At 42.0% G+C, this 23,072-nt stretch overlaps 1 protein-coding gene across 1 annotated transcript in view; it reads right to left on the bottom strand.

Moving 5' to 3' along the window:
- LOC124550671 overlaps positions 1-23,072 on the bottom strand; it is a 168,425-nt gene that overhangs the window by 39,545 nt on the left and 105,808 nt on the right. The window contains exons 14-16 of the mRNA XM_047125394.1: positions 19,295-19,619; positions 7,741-8,032; positions 4,958-5,298 (exon numbers count right to left, since the gene is read on the bottom strand). Coding sequence (XP_046981350.1) covers positions 4,958-5,298; positions 7,741-8,032; positions 19,295-19,619 — 958 coding nt within the window. The remainder of the gene's footprint in view (positions 1-4,957; positions 5,299-7,740; positions 8,033-19,294; positions 19,620-23,072) is intronic.

The following is a 23,072-nucleotide window of genomic DNA, read 5'->3' as shown; positions in this document are numbered from 1 at the left end:
CCATCTATGAAACACGGGCTTATGTGCTTGTCGTTCACAATCCCACACGCCATGGGCACAGACATTCCACCTGACGAAGGCAATGGGGATTGTCAACAGACCAATAATGCATGTTTTCGAAGTTTACCTGGCTGTGATTGGTAAATGTGGCTTCATCATTAAACAAGGTACGCGATACATCTGGAGTATACTGTTTTAATGCCCATGTACATAAGTTTACATGATTCTCATAATTTAAGGTTGGGATATCTTGCTGCATACACTGTACATGAACAAACTGCATTCTTCCTAAACTCTCCATAGACCATGAGCAGGTTGGCTTTTTCTGTGATGGTAATTCCCACCGTCCACTCACAACCTACTGCTCGGAATGTAACACACTAACTGAGTAGCAAGTCACAATGCACTCAAGGGACACACAGGGACACTGTAAGCAAATGTAACAACATCATAGCCAGCAACTACACAGGTTGGATGGTGCACACAAGTGCTGGTCTGAAACGTTTTCAAAATACAACAACTCGTAAACAACTTGCACAAGAATCCTGCAAGAAACACCGCTAACATTCTAATGTATCCCACTTTTAGTTTGTTAATGTCAACAGGCATCGTTCTCTATTGACCCGGTCTGACAATTTGGACAACCTGGAAGAAGGCATGGATGTAGATGATGGCCACTAGGTGGCACCCCTATAATCTGTGAATGCTGCTGTCACTGCCACACGTTTGTGTGGAAGGTTATTTTTATTATGAAATTAAATAAGTCATGATTACCTTAGTAATGAAAATGTGCAAAACTGTCTGTATCTGCCCATATGGCGACAGTTGGTACCAGATGAAAACTTTATTATATCTCCAGTACACCACAACTAATTAAATAATACGGAAAATTCGTTTTCTTTATAGTTTTGTGGTGTTGAGCATTGAAATATGAAACCAAGCCACTGCAAGCCGTTCACAGTTGCACCCCTCCCCATCAGACAGCATGGTGTGATAGTGGGGGAAGAGTGCACAGGCGTGCAGAATTCTTGGTCATCCCTCCATTCTCACTTAATGACCCACAAACTAAATTCTCTTCCTAAAATATGCAGATCATGAAATGCACACAAATAGGCAATATGTGATGTTAATACAACACGCATTAAAAAAAAAAGTTTTGCATCATCCCAGTTCCCAGAACTCCTGAAGATAGACGTGGATATTGTATCACAGACACAGATCCTTTGATTATTCAGAGATCTAAACAACCATGCACGAGCAGCGCCTATTAGACGGAGAGGGCCCAACAGCTGATCAGTTCATCATTCCACCAGGAAAGAGGTACATGGCTCATGTTGTCTGTAAGTTCAACCATGCCTAGATGGTCAATATCGTTGTTCGATTGCATTCGCATTATTACTTTGTGCCAGGAAGGGCTCTCACCAAGGGAAGTGTCCAGGCGTCTCAGAGTGAAGCAAAGCAATGTTGTTCAGACATGGAGGAGATACAGAGAGACAGGAACTGTTGATGACATACCTCTCTCAGGTCGCCTAAAGGCTACTACTGCAATGGATGACCGCTACCTATGTATTATTGCTCGGAGGAACCGTGACAGCAACGCCACCATGTTGAGTAATGCTTTTCGTGCAGCCACAGGACGTCTTGTTATGACTCAAACTGTGCACAATAGGCTGCATGACGCTGATGCACAACTTTACTTCCGATGTCCATGGCAAGGTCTATCTTTGCAACCACAACACCATGCAGTGCAGTACAGATGGGCATCATGTTCTCTTCACCAATGAGTGTCGCATATGCCTCCAACCAGACAATTGTCATAGACGTGTTAGGAGGCAACCAGGTCAGGCTGAACGCCTTCACATGCTGTCCAGCGAGTGCAGCAAGGTGGAGGTTCCCTGCTGTTTTGGGGTGGCATTATGTGGGGCCGACATACACCGCTGGTGGTCATGGAAGGTGCCGTAACAGCTGCACAATACGTGAATGCCATCCTCCGACCAATAGTGCAACCATATTGGTGAGGTATTCGTCTTCATGGATGACAAGTCACACCCCCATCGTGCACATCTTGTGAACGACTTCCTTCAGGATAACGACATCGCTCGACTCAAGTGGCCAGCATGTTCTCCAGACATGAAACTTATCAAACATGCCTGGGACAGATTGAAAAGGGCTGTTTATGGCCTACGTGACCCACCAACAACTCTGAGGGATCTACGCCGAATCACTGCTGAGGAGTGGGACAATCTGGACCAACAGTGCCCGCTGAATTTGTGTATAGTATGCCACGACGAATACAGGCACGCATCAATGCAAGAGGACATGCTACTGGGTATTATAGGTATTGGTGTGTACAGCAATCTGGATGATGATGATGATTAGTGTTTTAGAGCGCACAACAGCGAGGTTATCAGCGCCCGACTAAGCAATCTGGATCACCACCGCTGAAGGTCTCATGTATGGTGGTACAACATGCAATGTGTGGTTTTCGTGAGCAATAAAAAGGGTGAACATGATGTTTATATTGATCTCTATTCCAATTTTCTGTACAGGTTCCGGAACTCTCAGAACAAAGGTGATGGAAAACTTTTTTTGATGTGTGTATTTTCTGCATGGGCTTGTAACAGTGTGTACAACCTTATTTTGCGGGTAGAATGCTTTGCTTCCAGGCAGCTGGCCTTCAGACAAGAAGAAACATATACCTCACCTGTATTAATTGTATATTGCTGAATTTTTTAGAACATTCTACCAATGTTGTTAACTTTAGAACAATGAATACTCCTCACTGAACGTACACTTTGTGGCATGGTGATCAAGAAAAGAAAGTAAAAGGTCAGCTTGTTGTCAGACTTCCAGACACCCCTGTTTCAAATCGGCAAGGGCTTAGAACATTAATCAAAAATTTTCAGGAAATGGTAACTGTATTGGTTGCCAGGAAAAGTAGTTGCCACTAGTATGTAATGATGATATACTTCAACATATACCAGGAATATAGTATCCAACAAGGACCTGGTATAAAATGGGAAAAGAATGAAACATTGCTGTCAAAACTGTATGAACAGCTGTTTGACGGAGACAAAGGTGTTTCTTTGTTTTTGTGAAGTTACGAGCAATTCAACAGTTATGGTGTTACATTCTCCTGCTTTTCCTTTGTCTGACAGTAAGTGAGTTGCATACGTTGCCATACTTGGTCTGACATTATCCATAGGTTGTATAGTTCTGAAAGGCAGTCAGCCAGCTTCCACAAATTCATGGAATGCTAATCAAGGACGAAAAAGCAATAATGTTTGGATTCTGCTGTACAAGATTCCTGGAAATCATTACATGCAAAAGGGACTACCATCCTTTCCTCCTCAAGATTTAATCTTAATTTAAAAAAAATCAGAATGCTTATCACGGTGAAACCTGAGAAATTTGAAATTGTATTCCAGATTTCACAGGGGATATTCCACACAAGAATATTCTTTGAGGGCCTTAGAGAAAAAAAATTCAGGGGAAATATTTACAACCACCACTAAAATGGAAAGTCAAAATTATTACTTCTTTTTGTGCTTGTACATGACAACTGTACTATCTCATCATCTATGTATTTGGCAGCATCGAACTTTAACATTCCCCTTTCCATTTTTCAGGTAGGTGTAACTTCACCATACTGGTTAACTACTTCTGTTCCATTTATATTGAAATTAACTCTGTTGCCTTTTGTCATGAACTTGCTAAATGCTGCAATAAAGGAAGTCACTACTTAAGTGAGAAGAAATTAGTGTTGTTTGTAGTGAGAAACTTATGTTTCTGGTTCTCTCAGCATCGCCAGCTCTCCATGTAGAAAGCACAGGTTGTTCCTTCTGAGTTTTGTCTCAACTGAATTCTTTAACCCCACTGCTTAGAATTTTCAATGCAAATGATTGGTCTGCCATGAAGATATTGCTGCAACTGATGCTCAGTGCTAACCTTTCACAGCCAATTCTAACACATGATTAATGCCGATCCAAACAATTATAGTTTCTTTTCCATAAAGACTGATGAGCTGTAATAAATTATCTATACAACAGCAGTTTGTTGAGTTTAACATGAAGTTTAGAGAAAAGAGGCAGCATCCTGACAGAGATAATTTTACCTAGTATACGTCTACTATCAGCCTAAACATCTGAAAAGTCATTTTTAAGGTAAAGCTGCCATTAACCCAAACACTTATTTAGCACAATAGTGCTTTATTAGACACTGTCCTTTTGTAGCTGATATGCTCTTTCCATTATCTGACTTACCAAGCTAGTTAAAGGGGACTACAGTAAATGAGAACTCTGAAGCAAAGAGCAACTTGACATATTTAACACTGATAAACACTGCCAGAGATAAAGGAAAGGCTAAGTGACAAATAAAAAACACTAGTCTTGACTGTGAATCGAAGCCGAGACTTTTGGGTTGTAGTCTGGACAATAGTTCAAAATCTTCTATTTTGTTCTTGTCTGAATTGCTTATCATTCACATTAAACTTCCATACGAGGCGCCACTCCAAACAAATTTTTCACAATAAACTTCCTATCACTTAAATTCAAATTGATATGAATAAGTGTGCGTTTTTTCAGAAATTCTGTTTGCTACCGATAGTCGTCTGCATAGCAAAACTCGTGTACCGTGTCTCTAATCCCCCCCCCCCCCCTCCCCCCAGCACTGCTTAATTTGTTTTGAGTACATTCCATTACCCCAATTTTATATTTTTTTCCATCGTATTATCTGTTTTCAAGACTCTACTCGTTGAAATCATATGCTGTTCCAAATCCTCTGCATCCTCTGACAGAATTACTGTGCTGTTGGAAAACCTCAAAGTTTTATTTCTTCTCCCTAAGCTTTAACTGCCTTCCCAAATTTCTTCCTGGCTAGCTCAATGTACAGACTAAGGTCTATAACTACCGTACAACAAAACTACATGTCAAAGTACGATCAAAGAAGAAGTAATTACCTTGCGCATACCGCCGTTGGTGCCGGGCGATCGACTGACTATGTGCTGTCCCTGGACAGCTAATGGACTGGCTGTGGCAGGTGGTGAACGGAGTGGTAACTCTAAGACGTGGGGCTCTGGTTCACCGGACACTCCCACTGGTATAACCGAGACTGAGTTGGTTTCCGTTACCATCCCTCTGCGAGCCACATCGGAAGCACTAGGCGACGATGTCAAGGGCTTTTGCTGGGGACGACTGTTATTCTGAAGAGGATTGTAGTCGAAGGCACGGAGACGATGTTGGACGCTGGACACGTACGTAGCTGCTCGATGAGAAGCGCGCGGCGACAGGACCAGATCACCTGCAAAAAAACAACACTGTGATCAGCAAGATATTTCACAGGTGTGTATGAATATACTGTATTTGTCAGAGAGTAAGATCACCCTGAAAATAAGACAACCATCTTTTTCAAGATACTCCCTCACAAAAAAATTATTTTTTAACATATTCTTTCTAATCAAAATTATGAACTTTTATTGATGTAAGAGAACTGCCTAAAAAGTTAATGTTACACCTATTCTAAACTTATGCCATTTATTGGCTGTCTCCTATTCTGATAATACATGGAGAAATAAAATAAACAAAAATAATTGTTAACATTAATTTTTTATCTTCATTGCCTTTGTTTGTTTACTTATCCTGACGTCTGTGGTATCACTTGCTTATTCGAGGCATGCTGCCACGGAATAGTAGGGCCACAACTGAGGAAACTGGATAATTTTTTAATTTCGTCCGTCTCAATTGCACTGATTCAGCTGTGGTGGTTAGCAGTTTCAGGCTGACAAGCCCAGTCTCAAAACACACACCTTGCTATTAACCACAATTATTTATACAAGCTGGTGCCAAAAGGCACAGCAAACTATATAGTGGACAATAAGTATCCTCAGTGATCTTAGTCTATGTGTACGTTGGTGGCGTCACTATTTGTAATCATCATCATCATCATCATCATCATCATCACCATCCTCAGAAGGCAGCTGCGAAACTTACCTTGTGTTGTCACAAATATTTGTCTGGTTACAGATGGAACTGAGAACACAGCCTGTGGAAGAGCCCATAGGGGTAAGGTCTGGAAAGTATGGAGGATGAGGCAGCACAGTGGTTTTGTTTTTTGTTCAATAGTCATGCACCAACAGGGATGAATATGCAGGTGCATAATTGTGATGCAAGAGCCATGAATTGTCTTGCCACATTTCAGGCTGTTTCCTTCTCACATTTTCTTGCAGGGGTCACAACATGTCCCTCAAAGTCAAAGAATACTATCAGTATGGCTTTGAAATCTGACCTAACCGGATGAGCTTTTTTTGGTCTTGGAGACCCTTTCCCGACCCACTGTGAAGACTGAACCTCGGTCTCAACATCTTAAACGTAGACCCACATTTCATCACTGGACGAATCTCTTAAGGAACATTACATTCTCATCTGTGCGACCCGGAAGTTCTTCATAGATTGCTAGTTGAAGGTCTTTCTTCTCTTGACTCACGAGTTATGGGATGAACTTGGCGGCAACACAATGTATTCCAAGATGCTGTGTGAGGATTTCATGACGTGATCCAACTGAAATACTACGTTCTTCTGCAATCTCTCTGACAGTCAGTCATCGATTTGCACGCAAAATTTCACTGACGTCTAGAAATGAGCGTCTTCGGTAGATGTCAAAGGCCGTCCTGAACGAGGGTCATCTTTTATGTCCGTCTAGCCATTTTTAAACTGTGTGAACCATTCGTAACACTCGTCACCACATGTTTCCTGTGTCATTTGGTGTGCCCCTATAAACATTTTCTTGAGTTTCACAAAATATATAATGCTGACACACTGTTCTTCTAACTCTTCCATCTCGAAACACACGAACTGCATGACTCAGCATTCTACTCAATACAGCATTGAACAATAACTAACAGACACTGACAATTAAATTTTCAGCAGTTACACATTAAACACAGGTGTGTGCAGGGATGCCAACCACATTTTGCTCCAACATGTCATGAACGTTCTGTAATTTTTTGAACAGACACAGTAGCTTCTCTCTCAGTAAATTGTGGGACCCAACACTCGGCATTGGCTGAGAGTGACTGCTGTGCACAAAGAGGGCAGCAGAAGCACTGAGCGATGGGTTCACACTCGGCACTCAGCAACCACATCTCTTCCCACCACCACTCTATCTGGCATGCAGGTGGCTGGATAGTGAAGGAAGGGATTGGGGGAGGGGAGGGGGAAGGAGAGAAAGAGAAGTTTGAAGCAGGTGCTTCTCGCCATACAGTGGCGACACTGAGTCACAGATAGGCACAACAAAGAGACTGCTAAATCAGTAAGCTTTCGGCCTACTTACTAATTTAGTGGTCTACCTGTGACTCAACATCTCCACTATATGGTGAGAAGCTATCTATCCTTTTCATAGTATTGTCATTATTCGATACTGGATTTTTCGCTGTTTGATTTTGTATAAATGATTTTATATGAAGGAAGTGTGATGTAGCAAAGGCGGTAGAAGCACTAAGCGACTGCGTTTCATGCAAGGCATTCTGTGGTCTTGTCCCCCTATCACTCCACCCAACACAACATGTGGCCAGGTAGTGAATAAAGGGGCGATGACTGAAGAGAGTATAAAGGAGTAGTGCTTTGGTAAAGACGCTCAATCTACAGGTATTACCTGAAGATGAAGGGTGCACTGTCAAAATATCAACTGCATCAGTTTGGACGCCTGAGAGGAATAAAAACAAATATAGCAATTGCCGACGGTCACCTTGTCGCCAGTATTTCTCCAAGAGTAGCAGGTGGCGCATGAAACTGGAGTGCGAGCCGTAGGGCCGCTGCAGAGTCTGGAAAAGGCGCTTGGTGTCAGCCGTGAACTGCAGGGATGCAGTGCACTGCTCCCACTCCCCACCTCCCCGTGGTGCACCGCCTGCACCGTGGAACTCGAAGCTGGCCTGGACAGGTGGCGGCTGGTCCTCGTCGCCGGCGTGGTGGCTGCTACTCGCACCGGAGGACTGTCGTCTCCCACCGACTGGCCCGGTAGACGCAGGTATGGGGGTGACCTAAAAAAATATTTGTCTCCCTTGAATATTTTTTAAATGAGAAATGCAGCATTACTTGGCAATACAAACTGTGGTCCTGACTGAAGTAGGAACTACCTTTGTCACAAGGTTAAGCACAGTCACATTTTAGTTTCAAGCATTCAGTGGTGTTACCTAATAGCACAAAAACGAAAGTGATTATAGAGACTGTCCCAGCGAACCGGGACAGTGGCCTACTATTAATGCTTCAAGCCGGGAACCTCAGTATGTACTCAACAGCTGTGAGTGCCTGGTGATAATCCAGCGAAGTACTCGTATATTGTCACAAAATTGACATGGACTTATATACCCCTATCACTGGTCCTATCACTTGTAATGTCACATTTAGCTATGATTTGTAAGTTTACCGTAAAGTTTATAGATACAGTGTCTTCATGGAATTTTTATTTAATATATTTAATTTTTCCTTCACAGAGATTTAGTTCTTACTGATTATTTACTTATTTTATCTGAGGTGAGTCAGCACTACTGTTGTGCCTGCAGTGCAGGCCAAAGACACTGAGAGGATGAATTCCATGACACTGCATGGACACCTTTCTTTTTTTAACAATAATTTATACCCTCCTTTCAAGACACTGTCCATTCCATTCAACTGTTCTTCAAAGTCCTTTGCTGTCTCTGATGTCATCGGCGAACCTCAAAGTTTTTATTTCACCTCCGTGGATTTTAATACCTACTCTGAACAGTTCTTTTGTTTCCTTTACTGCTTGCTCAATATACAGACTGAATAACATCGGGGAGTGGCTACAACCCTGTCTCACTCCCTTCCCAACCACTGCTCCCCTTTCGTGCCCCTCGACTCTTATAACTGCTTTCTGCACAAATTGTAAATAGCCTTTCGCTCCCTGTATTTTACCCCTGCCACCTTCAGAATCTGAAAGAGAGCATTCCAGTCAACATTGTCAAAAGCTTTCTCTAAGTCTACAAATGCTAGAAACATATGTTTGCCTTTCCTTACTCTATTTTCAAAGATAAGTCGTATGGTCAGTATTGCCTCACGTGTTCCGACATCAACAAAAGCAAAACGAGGATAATGGAATGTAGTCGAATTAAGTCGTGTGACGCTGAGGGAATTAGATTAGGAAACGAGACACTTAAAGTAGTACAGGAGTTTTGCTATTTGGGGAGCAAAATAACTGATGATGGTTGAAGTAGAGTGTATATAAAATGTAGACTGGCAATGGCAAGGAAAGCGTTTCTGAAGAAGATAAATTTGTTAACATCGAGTATAAATTTAAATGTCAGGAAGTCGTTTCTGAAAGTATTTGTATGGAGTGTAGCCATGTATGGAAGTGAAACAAGGACGATAAATAGTGTAGACAAGACGAGAATAGAAGCTTTCTAAATGTGGTGCTACAGAAGAATGCTGAAGATTAGATGGGTAGATCACGTAACTAATGAGGAGGTATTGAATAGGATTGGGGAGAAGAGGAGTTTGTGGCACAACTTGACTAGAAGAAGTGATCTGTTGGTAGGACATGTTCTGAGGCATCGAGGGATCACCAATTTAGTATTGGACGGCAGCGTGGAGGGTAAAAATCGAAGAGGGAGACCAAGAGATGAATACACTAAGCAGATTCAGAAGGATGTGGGCTGCAGTAGGTATTGGGAGATGAAACAGCTTGCAGTCTAAGGACTGAAAACCACAACAACAACACTGACAATAGTTTTTTTTTCTTGTCTTATTGGGAGATGTTTTGTTAGTAAGGTATAGGGATATGTAAATTAACTTTGTTGAGCAGTAACATAGAAGAAGGAAATGTATTTATAACTAGTGAAAAACTTGACTATTTTATGATAGCTGTGAAAAACGAACTACAATTAAATTATTTTTCAAGTTAGCTTCCTGTTATAAGGAAATAAAACTGTCACTGACCCTACTAGTTGGGCACGCTTACACACAGAGAGAGAGAGAGAGAGAGAGAGAGAGAGAGAGAGAGAGAGAGAGAGAGAGCATTACTGTACTTGCCAGCTGCTGTCTCACTGGTAAATTTGGTCCTCTGCCATGAGCAACACTACTTTGTTAGTTAAGTGAGGCGTATCTGTGCTGATGGGCAATCTTTGCCAGGAAGTGAGCAAAACAGAAGAAATTGTGCAGTACAAATAGTTCTCGTTGAAAGAACAAACACATTTAAAGTGGTAGACGGAAATATTTAGAATGCTACTAAATATTTCAGAGCGGCAAAGAAATATGCACTTACAAAATTCCAGGCTGCAGCTCTTAACAGAACTGTGGAAAAATCACAAGAGAAGACCAACTCCGTACTCTCTTTCTAAGAGTATACTACACTAAGTTCATTTTAAGTGATTGTGTGTGTTTTAAATGCAGTAATTGATGATTGTTAACAATTTCTGGAAGAATCATTAATTTTTAACCACTACCTTTTGTGTTAGAGTAATTTAAATAACACGCTGCATGCCTATAACAGAATGCTGTGTAAACAACCACCAGTCAGCAAGGAGCTATCACAAAAGCTACTGGTTTGAAGGGTCAATGTCATTAAATTTATTGACAGTAAGAAGTAAATAAAAGTAAACATGATATTAAATGCACATTCACAATAACAAGAAAAGCTTTACCACATAAGAAAAATCTGATGACATTCAACAGAAATTTAGCTGTTAGGAAATCTTTTCACGAAGTATTATTTTGTAGTGTAGCCTCATACACAAGCGAATTCAGGTGAGAAGCGAACAAAAGCTTTTGAAACACGGTAGCGAAGAAGAATGCTGTCAATTGAATGAGTAGATCGGGAAACTAATGAAGAAGGGCTTCACTGAATTGTGGAGACAAGAGCTTTTTCTCATAAAATATTTAAAAGAAGGTATCATACAATACACAATGAAATAATGACAATGTGAAAAGGATAGATTGCTACTCAACACAAAGAGGAGGCCCTGGGTTACTGGCAGGCACTGACTTTTTTGTCCAATAACTTAGACGTTTAAAAACCTCCTTCAATGTGCCTTCTGTGTCTCAACGTCTACTCTATGTGGTGAGCAGCAATTTATCCTTTTCATCTGAAAGAAAGTATTGGTTGAGAAGGCAAAAAGGAAAGTCGGTTTGGTAATGGAGGGAAGTGTGATGGTAAAAATTATAGAGGAAGACTGAGACCAGATACAGTAAGCAAGTTTATGTCGTGTGGACCACGGTACTCATGCAGAGATGAAGAGGCTTGCACAGAATACACCGGAGTTGCATCAAACAAGCCTTCAGACTGAAGACCACAAAAACATGCACAAAAGACCCACAGCACTAAGGAGACAATGTAATTTGATTCCGAAAGACTGAAGTTGAATACTCTGGCAATGTATTTATTAGAGGAGGAGGAGGACAAGGTACATAATGTCGAAGTGAGTGGGCTTTCAGGTCTCAATCTGAAAGAAAAGGAAGCAACATGTTCACAGTATTTTGTTAACAATATAGGTAAATGGGAGAATAAAACACCCTTGCACAACCTTCACAGCTATTTATGGACACAACTATACATCTGATCGAGTGTTAACTATTTCTATTTGATGATGTGTAGCTACAATAAAATCTATGATATGATCTGAGGAAAGGACATTAGCATCTCTCTTCCTTTTTAAATATGTATCAGTGTTTTATTTATGAGATTTTCTCCAACTTTCAGGCTCTCCTTTGCACAGATCTATATGGAACCTACCTGCCAAAGAAACATTCAGAAAAAAATTATTCTACCTAGAGTAGAGGTTCCCAATCTTTCTGAGAACACTGTTCCCCAAGAACTACCAGATATTAGGTAATACCTGATGTCTACCTGATCATAGAAAAAGAATTTTCTTCAAACACTTGTTTCTAAAATGGTGAAATATAAATGACATTTAGCTTTTGTTTATTAAACAACAAACTAACGAGTCAATAACACAATTGGTACGGCTTATTATAACTAGTTTTTTTATAGAATGATGAAACAATTTTCAATGCATCACAAGTATTACCTACACTCCTTCTCAGCAAAGAAAGCAAACTATACACACTTGTTACAAAATACGCTTTCTCTGCACTACTCCTTCCCCACTGCGATACTTTGTTCACCCACAACCTGCACTCCCAATTAAAATCTACCAAATTAAGATGTGTCTGCAGCTCGTGGTCTCGCGGGTAGTGTTCTCGCTTCCCGAGCACGGGGTCACGGGTTCGATTCCCGGCGGGGTCAGGGATTTTTCCTGCCTCGAGATGACTAGGTGTTGTTGTGTCGTCTTCATCATCATCATTCATCCCCATTATGGTCGGAGGAAGGCAATGGCAAACCACCTCCACTAGGACCTTGCCTAGTAAGGCAACGCGGATCTCCCGCGTCGCTCCCCTACACTCTGTAAAGGAGTATGGGACTCATCATCATCATCATCATCATCATCATCACACTATATTTATTGTCTGTAGATCACATAGTTGCTGGACTCCTTGCTCCTGAACTGGCAGGAAATGAAAAGACTTCACACTGCAACTGCTCCGTCTCTGGCCACTGCCACCGCCGCCACCACCACCACCACCACCACCACCACCACCACCAACAACAACACTGAAGGTCCTGCAGCAGTGTATTAGCCATTACATAGTTACTGCTGTGTTACGCTGCGATGTCAATTGGTTTACTTATTGTTGTGAAGTTAATAATGAAGCAGTTTCTGATCTATAGCATGAACAACATACAACCCAGAGAAGACATTTTCATGAGACATATAAGCATATGTGATGTATCATATTTACGCGAGTGTAAGACGGCAACACCGTTTTTAAGAGGCTCCTTTACAAAAATATTTTTTAACGTATTCAGACTAATCAAAATTACAAACACTCTTAATGAAAAACTATCTGCCTAAAAAGTTAACATTATTATACATATAGTACACCAGACAAATGTCTGCTTTTGTCTGTGTACATGCGGTTGGATATGGGTGTGTGTGCGCGAGTGTATACCTGTCCTTTTTTCCCCCGAAGGTGAGTCTTTCCGCTCCCGGGATTGGAATGACTCCTTACCCTCTCCCTTAAAACCCACATCCTTTCGTCTTTCCCTCTCCTTCCCTCTTTCCTGATGCAGCAACCGTTGGTTGCGAAAGCTTGAATTTTGTGTGTATGTTTGTGTGTCTATCGACCTGCCAGCGCTTTCGTTTGGTAAGTCTCATCATCTTAAACAAAGATTCCATGACTTACCAAACAGGAAAGCGCTGGTAGATAGACACAATTAAAAAAAAAAAAAAAAAAAAAAAACACACACACAAAATTTCAAGCTTTCGCAACCAACGGTTGCTTCATCAGGAAAGAGGGAAGGAGAGGGAAAGACGAAAGGATGTGGGTTTTAAGGGAGAGGGTAAGGAGTCATTCCAATCCCGGGAGCGGAAAGACTCACCTTAGGGGGAAAAAAAGGACAGGTATACACTCGCGCACACACACATATCCATCCACACATATACAGACACAAGCAGACATATTTAAAGACAAAGAGTTTGGGCAGAGATGTCAGTCAAGGCAGAAGTGCAGAGGCAAAGATGTTGTTGAATGACAGGTGAGGTTTGAGTGGCGGCAACTTGAAATTAGTGGACATTGAGGCCTGGTGGATAACGGGAAGAGAGGATATATTGAAGAGCAAGTTCCCATCTCCGGAGTTCGGGTAGGTTGGTGTTAGTGGGAAGTATCCAGATAACCCGGACGGTGTAACACTGTGCCAAGATGTGCTGGCCGTGCACTAAGGTATGTTTAGCCACAGGGTGATCCTCATTACCAACAAACAGTCTGCCTGTGTCCATTCATGCGAATGGACAGTTTGTTGCTGGTCATTCCCACATAGAATGCGTCACAGTGTAGGCAGGTCAGTTGGCAGATCACGTGGGTGCTGTCACACGTGGCTCTGCCTTTGATCGTGTACACCTTCCGGGTTACAGGACTGGAGTAGGTGGTGGTGGGAGGGTGCATGGGACAGGTTTTACACCGGGGGCGGTTACAAGGGTAGGTGCCAGAGGGTAGGGAAGGTGGTTTGGGGATTTCATAGGGATGAACTAAGAGGTTACGAAGGTTAGGTGGACGGCGGAAAGACACTCTTGGTGGAGTGGGGAGGATTTCATGAAGGATGGATCTCATTTCAGGGCAGGATTTGAGGAAGTCGTATCCCTGCTGGAGAGCCACATTCAGAATCTGATCCAGTCCCGGAAAGTATCCTGTCACAAGTGGGGCACTTTTGTGGTTCTTCTGTGGGAGGTTCTGGGTTTGAGAGGATGAGGAAGTGGCTCTGGTTATTTGCTTCTGTACCAGGTCGGGAGGGTAGTTGCGGGATGCGAAAGCTGTTGTCAGGTTGTTGGTGTAATGCTTCAGGGATTCCGGACTGGAGCAGATTCGTTTGCCACGAAGACCTAGGCTGTAGTGAAGGGACCGTTTGATGTGGAATGGGTTGCAGCTGTCGTAATGGAGGTACTGTTGCTTGTTGGTGTGTTTGATGTGGACGGACCGGTGAAGCTGGCCATTGGACAGGTGGAGGTCAACATCAAGGAAAGTGGCATGGGATTTGGAGTAGGACCAGGTGAATCTGATGGAACCAAAGGAGTTGAGGTTGGAGAGGAAATTCTGGAGTTCTTCTTCACTGTGAGTCCAGATCATGAAGATGTCATCAATAAATCTGTACCAAACTTTGGGTTGGCAGGCCTGGGTAACCAAGAAGGCATCCTCTAAGCGACCCATGAATAGGTTGGCGTACGAAGGGGCCATCCTGGTACCCATGGCTGTTCTCTTTAATTGTTGGTATGTCTGGCCTTCAAAAGTGAAGAAGTTGTGGGTCAGGATGAAGCTGGCTAAGGTAATGAGGAAAGAGGTTTTAGGTACGGTGGCAGGTGATCGGCGTGAAAGGAAGTGCTCCATCGCAGCGAGGCCCTGGGCGTGCAGGATATTTGTGTATAAGGAAGTGGCATCAATGGTTACAAGGATGGTTTCTGGGGGTAACGGATTGGGTAAGGATTCCAGGCGTTCGAGAAAGTGGTTGGTGTCTTTGATGAAGGATGGGAGACTGCATGTAATGGGTTGAAGGTGTTGATCTACATAGGCAGAGATACGTTCTGTGGGGGCTTGGTAACCAGCTACAATGGGGCGGCCGGGATGATTGGGTTTGTGAATTTTAGGAAGAAGGTAGAAGGTAGGGGTGCGGGGTGTCGGTGGGTTCAGGAGGTTGATGGAGTCAGGTGAAAGGTTTTGTAGCGGCCCTAAGGTTCTGCGGATTCCTTGAAGCTCCGCCTGGACATCAGGAATGGGATTACCTTGGCAAACTTTGTATGTGGTGTTGTCTGAAAGCTGACGCAGTCCCTCAGCCACATACTCCCAACGATCAAGTACCACGGTCGTGGAACCCTTGTCCGCCGGAGGAATGACGATGGACCGGTCAGCCTTCAGATCACGGATAGCCTGGGCTTCAGCAGTGGTGATGTTGGGAGTAGGATTAAGGTTTTTTAAGAAGGATTGAGAGGCAAGGCTGGAAGTCAGAAATTCCTGGAAGGTTTGGAGAGGGTGATTTTGAGGAAGAGGAGGTGGGTCCCGCTGTGACGGAGGACGGACCTGTTCCAGGCAGGGTTCAATTTGGATAGTGTCTTGGGGAGTTGGATCATTAGGGGTAGGATTAGGATCATTTTTCTTCGTGGCAAAGTGATACTTCCAGCAGAGAGTACGAGTGTAGGACAGTAAATCCTTTGGTTCCATCAGATTCACCTGGTCCAACTCCAAATCCCATGCCACTTTCCTTGATGTTGACCTCCACCTGTCCAATGGCCAGCTTCACCGGTCCGTCCACATCAAACACACCAACAAGCAACAGTACCTCCATTACGACAGCTGCAACCCATTCCACATCAAACGGTCCCTTCCCTACAGCCTAGGTCTTCGTGGCAAACGAATCTGCTCCAGTCCGGAATCCCTGAAGTATTACACCAACAACCTGACAACAGCTTTCGCATCCCGCAACTACCCTCCTGACCTGGTACAGAAGCAAATAACCAGAGCCACTTCCTCATCCTCTCAAACCCAGAACCTCCCACAGAACCACAAAAGTGCCCCACTTGTGACAGGATACTTTCCGGGACTGGATCAGATTCTGAATGTGGCTCTCCAGCAGGGATACGACTTCCTCAAATCCTGCCCTGAAATGAGATCCATCCTTCATGAAATCCTCCCCACTCCACCAAGAGTGTCTTTCCGCTGTCCACCTAACCTTCGTAACCTCTTAGTTCATCCCTATGAAATCCCCAAACCACCTTCCCTACCCTCTGGCACCTACCCTTGTAACCGCCCCCGGTGTAAAACCTGTGCCATGCACCCTCCCACCACCACCTACTCCAGTCCTGTAACCCGGAAGGTGTACACGATCAAAGGCAGAGCCACGTGTGACAGCACCCACGTGATCTACCAACTGACCTGCCTACACTGTGACGCATTCTATGTGGGAATGACCAGCAACAAACTGTCCATTTGCATGAATGGACACAGGCAGACAGTGTTTGTTGGTAATGAGGATCACCCTGTGGCTAAACATGCCTTGGTGCACGGCCAGCACATCTTGGCACAGTGTTACACCGTCCGGGTTATCTGGATACTTCCCACTAACACCAACGTACCCGAACTCCGGAGATGGGAACTTGCTCTTCAATATATCCTCTCTTCCCGTTATCCACCAGGCCTCAATGTCCACTAATTTCAAGTTGCCGCCACTCAAACCTCGCCTGTCATTCAACAACATCTTTGCCCCTGCACTTCTGCCTCGACTGACATCTCTGCCCAAACTCTTTGTCTTTAAATATGTCTGCTTGTGTCTGTATATGTGTGGATGGATATGTGTGTGTGTGCGCGAGTGTATACCCGTCCTTTTTTCCCCCTAAGGTAAGTCTTTCCGCTCCCGGGATTGGAATGACTCCTTACCCTCTCCCTTAAAACCCACATCCTTTCGTCTTTCCCTCTCCTTCCCTCTTTCCTGATGAGGCAACAGTTTGTTGCGAAAGCTTGAATTTTGTGTGTATGTTTGTGTGTCTGTCGACCTGCCAGCACTTTCATTTGGTAAGTCACATCACCTTTGTTTTTATATATATATTTCTAAACTTATGCCATCTATTGACTGTCTAATTCTGATAATACAAGGACAAATAAAAAGAAAAGGTTTATAATACTGTTTACCTTCATTACCGTTTTGCTTACTAAGGCTGTCGCCTGTGGTATCACTATTCTGAATCACCACCACCATCATCCCAATAGCACAGCTGCAAAATTTATATTTCTGTTGCCACAAATATTTGGCCGTTTCTTTCGAAAATGCTACAACTTGTCAAAGTTGTGGTTGTGGTGGGATCTGAGAACACGACTGTTTCTCTACCACCCCAGCTCCCATATACATAGTAGATTTCACTTCTATGCTGACATAAGAATGTAACAATGTCTCTCGCTTCCAAACATATCGTATGCCTGCTGCACTCTCATTGGGCGCATAGAACCAGCTGCTGACAACCTCTTTTGTTCCCATCGTACCTCATGGCAATTGTTGATAACATTGCTGCACAAAACAGGTAAGTTTGGCACAGGCCCCTATCTAGACTTTTACCATATCCTGCAGAAATGTACACTATTGTTGAGTATTTGTGCAATTTTAAAGTAATTCAATTCTGACTACAAATGGATTCAATTAAACTGCGGTTTAAGCATGGTAGAAGTCCATAAAAAACTGAAGTATGTGGCAAAGATTCCCACAGTTCCTAATTTCTCATGTATCCCTTGCACTAGTACCGTCCAAGTCAACTGTAACATGACTGTACCAGCATGGTCGATACCATATGAAGCACTTCACTGTATCTCGAGCCCATTCAAATTTGAGTGTAATTTGCCCAGCTCTACCTTTCTGAATTTTTCAAAATAAATCTGCATGTGATCTCAATAGCGAAAGCTACGTCTGTAAATTTACGCCAACCCCAAAGCTTTATTTGTTAATCTAAGATGGACCCCATTTATCAGTCTATTAAACAATTAAGAATACGGACTTCAGCAGCAGTAGTTTAATTTGTGAATATAAGACAACAATGTATTTTTCAAATGCTGAATTTGGGAAAAAAATTCATTTTATAATAGGGTAAACACATGATGTGTCTCCATTTTCTTATCGTAAGATGCACGGTATGAAGCATGTGTGTAGTGGGGTGACAAAGTGAGGAAGATGATGTTCACACTTTCATCCCACAGGTTGTCAAACTCCACTACATTGTGTCATGCATTAAGGCTACTTTCTTTTTCAGCGAGGCACGGAGGGAGGAGGTGGGGGGTTGCTGGTTGTGTGTCTAATTATTGGTAACTTACATATTCAACATTACAATCTCACAAAAGTATTGTTAATAGTAATGATCTTTTGAAAATAATTTAGTTTTGTGACCAAAACACCATTGCACTTTGACTTTACTTACTCAGAACGACAAGGAAGGCCAGGAATTTTTGAACTGCACTGTTACTGGTGATGAGACCTGGGCTTCCCTTTAAAATTTAGAAAGAAAAAGCCAGTAAACGAAGTGGCATCAGTCACAAAATGATGATGCCTCTGTGCTTTGAGATTGAAAGTGCCTCCTACTCATCGACTTTATGCCTGACGGAGAAATAGGCCTACTGTCAGACCCTTCACCAACTGTCGTGTACCATTAAAAAGAAAGTTTTTTCACAACATTCACTCACTTTCTGCTGCATTGATAAAGTATTTGCTTCCACAGTTTAAATGGGAAGTTTTTGAACATTTACCTTATAGCCAGGATTTGGCCCCAAGTTGTTATGATCTTTTTCTGAAATTGTAGGATTTTTTGGGCACAAAGCCCTCTGGAAATGACAACGATATGACAGAGGACGTTGGTGGGTAATTTGATAACTATGCACCAACTTTGGAGGCAGAGGGCATTGGAAAGCTTGAGGAAGCCAAGATAAACTTTTAAATTTGAACAATGACTGCATGGGAAAAACAGTATGCTGTAAAACAAGTTATATTTCATTATTAGGAGAAACAAACCTTATTTAATTTTAGAATGACTCTCATATTTTCATCTCGTGTGCACAAGTCTGTGTGTATCTTTTTATCACAGTTCTATATTTTACACCAATCTGCTACTTTGTGTTTCAGCAGGATAGTTATCTACCATAAGTGGCATAATGGAAAGCACTCACTGGTATCAGGACAACATGAAGCTGCAATTTGTGTCGCCACTTACAGTGAGGTTGTTTCCAAACGTGGCCAGATTGCTGTAATCCATCATCACAGCCCCACTGCCTTGCTGGGCCGTACCATCCGTGATTCCATCACTGTCATCTAATCGTGTACTGTTGTTAGCTGTCGAATCTCCACTCTTCGGTGCAGTTTCCTGGGTCTCCTTCGTTGTCGAGCTGTCTGCCTTGGTGCGCCTGCGCTTTGGCTTTGGCTGGCCTGTCGACGAGGACTGTTGCTGCGCATTTTGCCCGCTAGATTCCTTAGATTGCTGAGGCCCCTCTTCATTTTCCGAGCCAGACGGCACCTCAATGTCATGATACTGCAGTATCCTGTGTAAGAGATGAGTGATGTGTAGCTCGCTCAAATATGGCACCCTCATAAATACATACTAGAATTCAGCTGTTACTATGTAAAGCAACAAAAGCATAGTTTGGTATAAAAATTGTAAATTTAAGAATTTCGCTACAAAAAGCAGTTCAAAGTTCATTATTGTTGCTTGATAATCAGTATAATCTGAGGATTGGAATCTCTGAAATAAGTACAGAGGTGAAAAGTAATAAGGGATGCATGAGCCTTCTTATATTCAGAGCTGAAAAGTATCTTATTCACCATTGCTTTCTCAACTGAAAACATAACAAGCAGGAGCAAATGTGCTGGATAAAGCACAGAAACATTATTTACTGATTCATTATTTATTTGGTTAACAATGCTACTGAATAAGTAGCAGCTTTTGGAACAGAATTTTATTCTTTTATAACTAAAACAGTCAATATTCATCCAATGGTGAAGTAACTGCGCAAAAGTGGTGTCTGGGCTGTAGGGACTCGTTTACATCATAATTATATGATATTTCTGTGCCTGGGTTGTTCAGAATTATGATGCAAAGTTCCTTTGGGACTACAATGACTACAGCCATTATGAAATATAGTATGACCCCTCTTTTATGTTCTCAGAATTAATGTTCCCCTGGCATTTAAGACATTTCTTATGTTCAATCAAATTTCCTCTGTTCACAAAATTAACTTGCACCCAAGTTTACGTTAACAGATTGTAATTTTCCTGCAGTTTATACTTCACGAAAAAATGTTCATGGAGAAAAGAAATGACATAACCGAGGGCACTGGCCATAAAGCAGCATTTACAAACATTATGTGGTTAAGTTTCTTGACACCAGCATGTTCTACTTGACAGATCTGAACCGGTAACTGGGTAAAAGTCTGAACAATTCACGTTTTATCTCCTGCCGCAACTAACTGCCACTCAGCTTGGTGGCTGGTGGAAGTAATTAGGTTTATTTGAATAAAGGTATCAGGACCCACCACAGTCATTTCCAAACTGTCTCTACAGCACATATGCATTTTCATGATTGTTGTCAATGTCATGACACTTTTGTATTATTCGAATCATATTAGTGTGTTTTGTAGTTTGGCCACTTGTAGTGCTAGCTGACACCTTTGCTCACACTGCATTGTCAAGTTTTTGGTTTAAACACAGCATCAGTTATGTATTTGTTTGTACTCAGCATGATGTGTTTTGAGATTTTATTCTCGCTGTAGTGTGTGAATATTTACACATGTATTTTTTGCAATGTTTGACAAACAAGCAATGTGATGATAGTTTGTGTGTGCATGGTTTTCTAGATAACTGAGCATGCACAGTAGCCGATAGCCTCAAAATTATGCAGAACAACACATATGCAAACACCAAACAAAATACTTGTGAAAATATTTGCACTCGACAACAAGAATAAATTCTTGAAATTTGTTGTGCTAAGTATGGGGAGAAAAAAAATTATAAGCAAGACCTTGACAAGTATTTTGATGCCTATTATGTACATATGTCATACATAAAGTGCGAAACTGCAAGGGGGGGGATCCCATACGTAGCTTTTACTGCTTAAACATTATTTCCCACATTTACATCATTTTTTCGAGTCTCTTGAAAGGTGTAAAAGCGGGATTTCATTGCAGATAAAAAAATATTTGCAGTTGTGAATATGGACAATCATCAGCTGTCTAATGGGATGATAACAATGAAAATGTGTGTCGGATCGTGACACGAGTCTGGATTTCCCATTTATTGTGGGTTTGAGCCCTGGTCCGGCACAAATTTTAACTGTCATCATCCCATTATACAGCAGATCGTTGTCAATATTCACAACTGTGAATACACTTTTCATGTATTTTACGTAACAACTCTTCCGTTACTGTGTGCTAACATCTTGCAGAAGCTTCTTCATGGACTTAGGGACTCTTGTACTTTCATGTCAGTACATATACTCCCTAAAGGTATTTGTGGATAATAACAAGAGTTAATTTAGGATGAACTCGGCAATTCACAAGCACAATACAAGAAGTGGAAATCATCTTCACAGTTAGTAAGCATCTCTGTCTATGATTCAGAATGGAGTCTTTAATATTCCAGGGCAAAAGTCTATAATAGGTTGCTGGTGGAAGTCAAGCACGAAACTGAAAACCCCAAATGTTAAAAAACAAAGTAAATGTATGCTTCATTAGCCAGTCTTCCAATATATACCATCCATCCAAACAGTTCGAAGACTGATGTTAATCCCGGCATATGAGTGATGTAAGCACAGTTACTACAGTGACAGCTTGAACTAAGAAGTGTGAAAAAGAAATGCGTATTCGACCACGCAGTGTTAAGTTGTGATGTGTGGCTGTAGCACGTCGTCGTAGTGTTGACACTCAAGACATTCTTCAGAATGTATTGAAGAAAGTAAAAATCTGTGGAGTGGAATGTTTGTCGCACACGCATCACCTCCTGAACAAAAACAATGACCGTGGATGCCTGTGCAGTTCAACTGAAATGCAAAATGAGTACAATACTTTCCTGGGAAAAATCATTATGGTTAATAAGACTTGGTGCTGACAATGTAGACCTACCACAAAATGACGAAGTGCAGAAATGCACATGAAGAATCAACATTTTGATGAAATAACCAACAGGAGAGTTGAACAATATTACGAAGCACTTTTCTGACATTTTAACATTGTTGTACGAATGATTTGTGTGTTGTATTCAAGTGGTGGGAGGCTATGTAGATCATATGACACATTAAAACCATTATTTTAATTTTTCTCCACTTTTAAATTAACCCTTTCACTGCTACAGATGTGCTCTCTACATTCTGTGATGAGCACGGCTTTTTTGTCACTGTTCTGCCTGCCTAATGCTGTTACCTGTGCTGAGATGACGTTCTGGCTGCTATGAAATACTTGTCATTGGATTTTAAGAAAACTATTCGGTGAAAAGGTTTGTGTTTTGTGCATCGTACAGTTCGATACCTTCACTCAATAAGGAACAAACTTATTTTCATTAGCATTGTGTATGACTAATTCTACCTTATACACTGCTGTGTATGAGATGTAGATAAGATGTAGAAATTTTATTTAAAATTGAGACCAGAACTACACATTTCATTCTCAAGTTACTGGTTTTTATATCCAGCAGATGTTCGAGCACAGTGCACCCAATTCCATTGCTGTGCATTGGGAATCATATGGTCATAACAACTGTCATATTTCGTAAACAGTTCAACATAATAAAAAGAGATTTTTGCAAATTGTAGCACTCAAAGAGGCACGTATGTTGCATGATAAATATTCAAAACTTTTTTATTTGCTGAGATACAGAATATCTCATCCATCGCAGTGAGACTGTTGGCGGAATGGAATGTGTAAACATGTCAAAACCACTTCAGGAAAACCTAGTGGCGACATTTGAACACGCCCTCAGCAAGTGGGGAGCAGCAAAACATGACG

The sequence above is a fragment of the Schistocerca americana genome, chromosome 9 (genome assembly GCF_021461395.2).
Source record: "Schistocerca americana isolate TAMUIC-IGC-003095 chromosome 9, iqSchAmer2.1, whole genome shotgun sequence".
Lineage (NCBI taxonomy): Eukaryota > Metazoa > Arthropoda > Insecta > Orthoptera > Acrididae > Schistocerca > Schistocerca americana.
This window is presented reverse-complemented; position numbering and strand designations above follow the sequence as displayed.